Raw genomic sequence first — 10,000 nt, forward strand, 5'->3', positions numbered from 1 at the left:
TGAACTGTCCATGGACTTTCTCAGTAGGTTCATTCCGATTATTTGATTTTCTTCTGCCATAGCACCTTTTTTTGTCATTAGTCCCCACCGTATCTTCCTTAATCATCATCTGTGGTAGTTTGAATTTTAACCCACTACACTTCTCGCACGCTAAGCCTGTCAACAAGCGGGCACGAAAGCCGGCTGAAACTTACATGCCTGCGAAACTACAATTAACTTATTGTTGCAGCAGGTGGTAAATAGGATATGACAGTAATGAAATGTTGACAATTAACAGGAGGCATTCCATATCCTGGTTGGTCGGAGGCCAAGACCATAGCAGAATTGCAGAAAGGTTATCGCATGCCGAAACCCCCACACATCGCCAACACTATGTGAGTCTCCTTTTATACCATTTTTTGCCCTTAAGGCAGGGTAACGTACTTCTTTATTGAAAGAAAGAAATGAAGGAAAAGCTGCTAAAGAGTCGGTGTCACAGGTGGCCCAAGCTCTACGATTCGCGTGCGAAGTAATTATAATATCACATCAACATGACCGTTAATTTTCATAATATCGAAATTACAACGGTTTGTATGGGAAAAAAGCGTATCGAATTGGAAGCAAAATTAGGAGTGATTTTTCAATAAAATTGCCTCACTTAAACTCGTTTGTAGTTCCTTTTGTGTTTCGCACCGTGGGTATGGGTCGTACTTGAGGTGAACATACACAAGGAAAATAATGTTCACAGGATCTACCGGTGGTTTTGGACTAGTTTAATCCGCGCACTTCCACGTTGCACAAAGTAACTTAATAGACAACTGAGAAAAGAGGCATGCATATGAACACACTATAAAACTAAACAAATCGGATAATGGAATAAACGATCTTTCTACAGCATGTAGATATACTTACAATTCTGTAAGGCATAATCCCGCATTTCAAAACAAGCCAGTGTCCTATATTTGCAGAAGCCACGAATACACTGTTTTCAATAACAGGGCCCTTTTCTATCTGATTGAGAGCGAGCTGCAATCTGATTGGCTAATCGTTAATTAAGTTAAAATTTTAAAAAACGTGCGTTTCCGGCCTTAGCCACCAAATATCTAAAAATTAAAAATTTTTCAACGGAGTGCAAAACACTCGGCCCCAGAAATTAGGAGTCTAATTGCGCAACGATTTAATCCGCACTAGGTGTAACTCAATTATAAACCATATTATTGTTTCGTTTGCACTGAGCTCGTAGTTCGTGGCAATCAGAGATTGCCGTCTTATTGGGCAATCGCACTCACCATTCTGTGTCTTGATCCGCACCTTTTTGACCAATAAATCCTTGGTTGGATAGTTGTCTACAATCAGTGACATCTCCAGGACCAATTAACGGACTTATAGCATCGGGAGAATTCTGGACGTTCTTCCCAAATGTCAACAGAACTCGGATTGAGAGGAAGAATATTGACTACACAGGTTAACTCAGCAAGGAATGTACGCCATTGTTCTTCAGTTAGCTCTCTGTTCTGCCAAACGCTGTTCAGAGCTTACGAGCTGATCTGATCAATGACTCGACGACTCCGTTGGATATTCCATCTCCACTAGAAATCACAGGTATATTTTTCTGAAAGAGTGCTTTGAATCTTGGGGAATACCCAAAATGATAACTTGCGCTTCTCGAAGTGTTCTTGTATTTAATTTGACTTGCAATGGCCCAAACATATCCAGTGCGGTATTCGAGAATGGTGGGAATCAAGCAGCCACTCAAATACTTGGTCACTGGCCCATCAATTGGTCAAGGGTTTTTTTCGACGTTTGCGGCAGCGGACGCACTTGGTGACAATAATTTTTGCCATCTTTGAAAGCCCGACGATCCAAAACTTTCGCCTTGCTTCGAACATGAAGCTCTTGTAACCACAATGTCCTCGCTTCTGGTGGAGGTGGTACAAAAAGAGGACCACCAGTTGATTGTCTTTTGGCAGAATGATTGGGCAAATCATGCCTTGAGGTAGTGCACTAGCACTTTCGAGGCGGCCATAAGCTCTGATCAATCCGATGTGATCAGATTTAGGAATCAATTCGCGTTCAGGAGCGATATATATCAAGGGAATCTGACACCACTTGAAAAGAAGCGACTCGGAGTCTTACAGCTTCTGAACTGTTAGAGGACTCTTATTTCAAATTCTTTTCCTAGTGGGTTGAACAAATCGACGTACATAGGCAAGGACTCTCCGGATTTTGTAAATGAATAGCAACTTCGCAACGGGTGAAAGAATTTTGGGTTATCCAGTGACCGTGGCTTTTATTGTTTGAAACTCTCTGGTGTTCCAATGATCTCCGTCAAGCTTGTTTCGTTTCTTAGATTTCTTGATGGTCTTCATCTCTTGTAAGGCGTCTCTGTATTTATGTTGGGATCTTTGTGTTTGGTCATCAAACTGTGGCCATTCGGATTCTGGCAGCTTTAGAAACGAGCCCCACTGTTTCTTGGATTTCGGAAACTCGTACGGACACGAAGGGTCTGAATTCTCGAGGTGGAGTCTTCAGCCAAGACAAAATGGTTTGAGATTCCTGCCAAAAGGTCTTATCGTACTCTTTGAAATTAGTGCCTTTCAGCACGTGTCGTAAATCCTTGCGAGTGCCGGGCACCCAAGATATGAAGTCGTGGAATAGCTTTTTTCTTTCAATGGAGCGTCAAAGGGCTTGACAGTCACAGGGACACATTGATGACTTCCGTCGCGTAGCTTCGAGCGAAAGAAATTGGCTGCCCCATATCCCAGTTCTCCTCCATCTGCAAAGCCATGTACTTGGGGTAGGTCTATTGCTTCTGCTGGCTTTAACTTCTGATCTAATTTGAAGGTGGGCAGTTGGTTTATTGCTGCTTCACTCTCCTTCTACTTTTGTTGGGTTGCTTCAAGGAGGATATCATCCCAACCATACCCGGTAGTCCACAGCTCTTGTAGTTGTTTTAGAGTCACAGATGCTATGAGGCCAATAGGTTCACACATCTGAGCAAGCAAGGCGAGGTACGATCTCTTTGTAAAATCTTCATTCGGTCTTAAAACTGAATCCTTTTTTAGACCAAATGTGTCTTCTTCTTGTCCCACTTGTAACCAAGCAAGTCTATACATTGTTCACCGCAGGTTTGGCCGACTTCTCTGCTGTTTGACTGCCACGCCTTGATCTGGAACTGACCATTTCTAAGTACTTTGTCAATTATACCAGTCACCTGCCTGACTTCTGCAATGCTCGATCTGACTCCTAAAAGCTCTTGCTGAACAAATTTAGAGACAAAAGTCACCTTCCTGTTTCATTCCGAGCATCCAAGCAAGCAAAACTCCCGTGTCAAAAACCTTACGCAAGTAAATAAATTTCTCACTGGAGTCAGGATGAAATCCTTTTCTGAAGAACCTTTTCCCTGAATAATAAATCATGAAATAGACAGCAAGCTTTCTTTCAAATAAATCTCGGACGTCAAGAATTAGTCACATTTCCAAATAAATTTTTTTACTTAGAAACTGTGCAGAGTTGAGTGCAAATGACTATCAATAACCAGACAACATAGATAACATAGATCCATTCAATATGTTCGATTCCTTCAATGAGTTTGTGAAACCCATACCCAGCTAAAGTTACCTTGGTTACAGTGTTGTACATAACATCGCCGTTAGTAAAATATGTAGAAAAACAGATCACCACTAGACGGCCAAATGTTGTCGAAGTCCATTATTCGTCGCATTGAAGATTCCGAATGTTTATATTTCACTGCCTGTTTCGTTTATCGATTTGACCTTCCATTCCTGAGCTCCATAAGGGTATATTTTGCTTAACGATCTACCAAAACGCCTCTCGTGAGAGAGATGAGTTGGTGATTTAATCGGAGGTCTTGGGATTGATTTTCAGCATAGTCAGAGTTTAATTTCTTTCCTTCTTTGGTCTACGACTTTTTAGTATCACCCAACTAGTGGATTGGCTACACTACTAGAGGTCTATTAGTAGTAGTCCTCAAGTAGTGAAAAAAGCGTGATGCTTTCTTTCGTTTTATTCCCAAATAAATATATTTTCAACTTGCATTTGCTAACTTTATTGTTGCCTTTTCTGTCCGACTAGTTGGGTGATACTAAAACAATTAGACCCGTAGCCCGCAAGGTCCACGGGTCAAAAGCCCATTCGGTTTCGCCTCATGCGGGCTACGGGTCTAATTGTTAAATAGTCACTACCTCTTACCCAAGGAGAGTTTGAGGTAAGAAGGCGAATCTCCATATTTGGCCCTATATCCCGATGAAAATTATTTGAATTCCGTGTCATATTGCGTGGTTATTTCAAAGACGACACCTTAGTCAGTTGGTGTGAAAGTACACCGCACGGTCATGGTAACCACAGATAAAAACAGGAGCCCATCAGTAAAAGCTTGCTTCTCCCATCCAAGTCCTGTGAGTCAACCTTTGCGCGTATCTTTCTATTTTTGGAACGCCAGTTCTTGTGCTTTTCACTTACTGTTTAGAATGGACAATCAGAATAAAGATATTGTCTGACAAAAAATGAAAAGGCAAAAACAATGCAAGCAAATTGATGTAAATTGATGTAAATGCGAGTCTACTGCTGATGAGTTAGTTCTAAAAATAGAAAGATACGCGCAAAGGTTGACTCAAGGTTATAGTGCATAGGACCGGGAGGCTCGTAGGCAAGGCTTTTGATAAAAATAACCTTGGCAACACGGGCGCGATCTAAAATAGATTTCGAGTAATTATCATGGGGAACAGGGATTCCCTTGCTGGTAATTAATTATTTCATTGCTAGAAAGTTCCCAAAGCTGTAAAAAAAAATTATGAAGCCACAGTCAATAAAAACACGGCACTCATTGGATATAAATTATTTGGCTCCAACTGACTTCTGCGCCACATCGCAGATGTTGAATATGATGTTCTAATTACGTCACGCGCAAATCGTAGAGCTTGGGCCACCTGTTGGGGTATGACCAAAAGAAGCCGTCGTTATTGCCTTCACTTATGTCAAGCAATCAGGTCACAAACAATAACATTTTCTTACAATTGGAAGTAAATGTTGACCGATTAACACATCCGGCAATGGGGGAAAAAAAAGAGCGAGTGCCTTTTACACGAATTCAGACGATGATCTCAGTTTCCATTATATTTCACGTGTAGATGCTCAACCATGCATTGACCTCAATGAAGACATTTGAACTTCGGAAGCTTTCGGGGGTACAGTAATAGATGATCCATGGCTGCTCTTTTTGCACTAATTGTATAATCACGTGATGTGTCGTCATTCTTAGCCCATAAAATCCCTAGTTTTTACTCACGAGCTCAGCGGTCATGTTATTTCCCACATAAAAAGAATAGGCTTATTTTAGAATATATCGTTAACTAATACAGGAGGGTTAGATCGTATATCACCTTGGCCACCATTCTTTTTCTAGGGGAACCCACATGGCCTGACGTCCTAAGAAAACGAATAAATATTGTAATAAGAAGTGTCTTCATCGTAATGTCCTTTTCTATGGCGCCCTGTTTTCTGCAAGGAAAATGAAAAACCGGTGGTTTTCGGTATTTCAAGCCTTTTCGTCCTTTTCTGTAAATATTGCACAGTACGGAAACCGTAATCTAGCCGATTAGCTGCCACAAAAGTCATAGCTAGACGAGATCGAGGAGAGTCCTAGTCTGTGAAACAGAACGCTTTGTGACTAGTTTTATCTCGAACTCCGTTGCTTTTAAAATATTATTTTTACCACATGCATAAATGATGTATCTCCTAACGCGCTGTTGTTTCTCACAAACTAATTCTTTATCGTCTTCCCGTCGCCTAAAAACAGCAACCCTGGTGATATATATTTGAAATCATGATATTTTTTAACAGAAGGATGAGACCGAGTTATAAATTATCTAGAGTTACTGCTTCTATAATTCTCATCAATCAACATGACATGAGTGGACGGGGGGTGAAAACTAAGATAACGTTAAACTGTTTGTTCCCAGGTATCACTTCATGGAGAGGTGCTGGCAAGAAAATCCTGACTTTCGTCCACATTTTGAAAATATTCGTAAAGATCTGCTTTCTCTCATCGAAAAAGAGGTAATTATCGAGATTTGCGTTAAAAATGCCAATCTGACACAACACCTTTTTTCGTTTTTAACTTCCCTCTTCATAAACGATAAAGATATTCAAGTAGAGAAGTTTTCAGATGACTGTTGAAGACCTCTCTAACAATGCATGGCAATTATTTGTCGACACAGTGGTTGCCCACAAATATCTCCAAGAAGCACCACATATGGAAATAACGTCCGAAAGTGTTATAAAAACTCTCTCATACAACTTCCCTCAAAAGCCCTTGAAAAGCCATGTTTTGGCAGACAATTCAAGTTTCCATTTTCCCAATTTTTCAAATTCTAAACTTATTCTAAATACATATATTTGCAAGGTGAAAAAAAAAAAAAGAAAGAAAAGCAATGAATAGCGAATGATAATTACAAAGAAACAAGCAAGATATAGACTAGTTTTGAGTGTGAAACCTGATTTTCGTAAAACAGTGCTCAATACATAAAAGTAGAGCGAAATATATACGGAAGAAAAAAACACTCATCCCCTGATGAGTGGGCGACCACGAAACAGGCTTGTAGGGATGAACTTGTAGTTTATGTGTTTTTTTCTTCTGTATATATATATATATATACAGCTTGAATATCTATAATGTTGACCAAACGAAAACTCCCAACAGAAGGATCCAAAAGGATGCACGTTGTCTCCTCAGTTAGTATTTAAAGTTGCATATAAACTGGAGAGGAACAAAACTTCTCGAAGGTCCAGGAATTTAATAAAACATTTCGGCCCTTCGGCCTTCTTCAGGTAAAATTTTTAAAAAAAAGTACAAGTTAAAATCTAAGGATAAAAATGAGAGGATTTCATCCAGATTTTTAACTTGTACCTTTTTTAAAAATTTTTAACTGAAGAGGCCGAAGGGCCAAACGTTTTTATAAATTTCCTGGACCTTCGAGAAGTTTTGTCTTCCTCTCCAGTTTATACAACTTTATATATATCTATATATATATATATATATATATATTATATATGAAATAACGTGATAAATTGATCATCAGCTAAAAGTGCTCAATGGGTCTACCAGAGCTTTGAATAGATACGTAAACTTGAACTAGGTCAAAAACATTTATTTGCTACTCCACGGTTCATGCTTCACACGAAGCAATCAACTGCCAAAGAAGGAATACATGATGTTTTACAGTGATTTTGAAAAAAAAAAGGAAAAAAACGGTAGCACTTCACTATAGGCTGGGGTGCATAGCAACGGTTAAACAATACAAACTGTTTCCAGTGAGCTGCTAAAAATAAACCTTAAATAATTACGCTATTAAGAAGGAATTTCTTTGCATGTCTGCAACTTGTTACAAGCACATTTCTGTTGTTAAGGGGTCGCCAAATCTGGTCTACAAATTATATAGTATTTCTCCCACAGACATAATTACACTTCTTCGTTACATTTGAATAGGATCTCGCATGCCTAACAATCCGCCACTTTTAAATGGCGGATTGTTAGGCATGCGAGATCCTAAAAAGTGATAATCGACTTTCTTGTCTTTCAAACCCCATACATACTTACTAAGTTAAGTGAAATTTCTGTAGCGTTCATTTCTAAAGGAACACGTGTGGTTTCTATAACGTGATTTGAATGATGTGTCGCAAAGACCGATGTAAGTTTGCTTTGACTGAGATGTTGTGACCTCTGCTTGATAGATGATATTCCGCACGTTGCACTTTCCGTATAGAGGCAGGATCTTTTGTCAACGGCAGTTGCAAGTGTTGATAGTTTTGAGCGGGTGTGATTCGATGACTTGTTAATGACGGCTTTATTTTGGTTGGATATATTGTTTTTACATTGCTCATAGCAGCTATAACTAATTTTGAGAGTGTTCCGGTTGAAAATTCTGTGCAAAGGGTGTGATTTTGGGAAGTGCTTGCCGATTAAGGTGAGGAAACACTTTTCAAACTTTGTTTTGACGTTTTGGCAGTATGGAGATTGAACCAGGTGATGTTTCTAGGCCTATTCTTGCGGTGTTTTGGTTTGTGGAGTTGTTTTTCTGTAGGTTAGATTATATATTTAGCCGCTCTTGTTGAGTGCATCCTGGTAGGTTTCTTTCCGCTTTATCAAATGATTCTTTGTCGGAAGAAATTTCTGAAAGGCGCTTGTTTATGATTCCGGTATGTTCTTTAGGATGGATGGGGGGTGGTTGGATTTCTTGTGAACGTAGAGTGGGATGTTTCCTTCTTTTGTGTGGGGATAATGCTTCCCAGATTGGAGGTCAAGGGTGACGTCTAAGAAATTTACTTTAGTGATGTTTGCTTCGACTGTGATCTTTAAGTCGTTTTCACGGAAAATTTGGCAGAAGCCCTTCTTGATTCTTTCCATCTGTTGAGGGTTTGAGTTAAAAGCTGCCAAATCGTCGTCTCTATATAGGCCGATGCTGTTGCCATACGTTTTTAGACAAGACAATAAATAACAGCCCACTAGTTTCACATGTTTCAGCGCCATCGAAAGATCCCTTTGTTATTTCGAATCGGCTGGCAGAGGATTTTTTCTCCCAGGGGCAATCATTGGAAAAGAGGAGAGATTGCTTGGAGAGGAAAATGATTTCTCTTTCGTCGGCACTGATGGGTCTGTAGGTATTGGCGAAGTCGAGTGCTTTGGTGAGCAGTTTTCTGTGATAGAGGGGTAGAAGTCACATACATCAAAGCATATGAATGAGAGGTTTTCTTTGTGCTGTAGGGCGTTGGACCAGTTCAGTACGCTGATCGTATTTTTCCACTGATTGATTTGCGTCTTTTGGACTATATTGAATTATATCTAATATATATAATTGTTAATTAGGTTAAAAGTATTGCTTCATAGAATAAAGATTAGAGAAAAAAAATAAACGAGGACAACTAATGTAGCAATCAATCATTACACTGAGCGAAATGATATATGAAATGAATGATATACTGAACTGCGGATATGAAATCAAGTAAGGCTATGATCCTCGCAGTTATGGATGCAATTTTAGCAATTGCGTAGAGATGCCTGAGAAATTCAGGACTTCAACGGGGTTTGAACCCGTGACCTCGCGATACCGGTGCGACGCTCTAACCAACTGAGCTATGAAGCCAGTCACGTTGAGAGACTGGTCATTTGGGGGTTTCTAATTTTTCCGTGAGGAATGAATCAATGACACGCAATGATATGTGAAATGAATTATATACTGAACTGCGGATATGAGTTTTTCAGGGCTTCTCTACGCAATTGCTTAAATTGCGTCCATAACTGCTAGGACCATAGCCTTACTTGAAATCATTACATTCTTAATATGTTGGGTAGTCTATACAAGTATTAAATTTGTTTAGTACTTACACGTAAGTACTAAACAAATTACATCCTTTTCAAGACTTCCTGTCTGTATACAGGCAGTCGCATCCAGAGACTAGCGTCATTAAACTGATGAGGCTAGAGCTGAAGAGACAGAGCTATTTCCCGCCAGATCTTACTTGAATAGTTTCTCTTGACCCAATGAGGACTCTCTCTGCTATTTGTTAATACCGTTCTTGAGAAAAAATAGAGTCGTGTGGATCGAGTAATTAAATTATTCGTAAGAAATGTGTTTTAAAAAACCCAGGCAAGGCGGGCAGACAAGCAGTCGGAGCAGAAAGCAGACATCAAGCACGAAACAGCGATTAGAAAATTATGTTCCTTTGTATGTGAATTTTTCAGTTGTACCTCGGACTGTTGGACGAATCGGGGGAGAAGTACGATGGAACAAAATAACTCAATGGTCGAGGACCGTGTGCGCGGCTTCAGTTCAGCCGACGCCCTAAGAAGAAATGGTCACGTCTGAAGTTGTGAAGAGGCAATCAGTTCTTCTTTTGATTTAATTGGGTAAAAAGAGAATCAGTAAGCGTATTGAGTCACAACCATAGCACGATTTTTATCCCTTTTGTGTCATTTTAGCGTAAACCGCTTTGAATATGTAGA

General features: G+C 39.7%; 1 protein-coding gene across 1 annotated transcript in view; it reads left to right on the forward strand.

Moving 5' to 3' along the window:
• LOC138010201 (tyrosine kinase receptor Cad96Ca-like) overlaps positions 1-9,793 on the forward strand; it is a 47,717-nt gene extending 37,924 nt beyond the window's left edge. Inside the window, exons 8-10 of the mRNA XM_068857141.1 lie at positions 278-374; positions 5,961-6,057; positions 9,740-9,793. Of these exons, the coding sequence (XP_068713242.1) occupies positions 278-374; positions 5,961-6,057; positions 9,740-9,793 (248 nt within the window). The remainder of the gene's footprint in view (positions 1-277; positions 375-5,960; positions 6,058-9,739) is intronic.
• Positions 9,794-10,000: the final 207 nt, after the last annotated feature.

The sequence above is a fragment of the Montipora foliosa genome, chromosome 7, assembly GCF_036669935.1.
Source record: "Montipora foliosa isolate CH-2021 chromosome 7, ASM3666993v2, whole genome shotgun sequence".
In the NCBI taxonomy this organism is placed as follows: Eukaryota; Metazoa; Cnidaria; class Anthozoa; order Scleractinia; family Acroporidae; genus Montipora; species Montipora foliosa.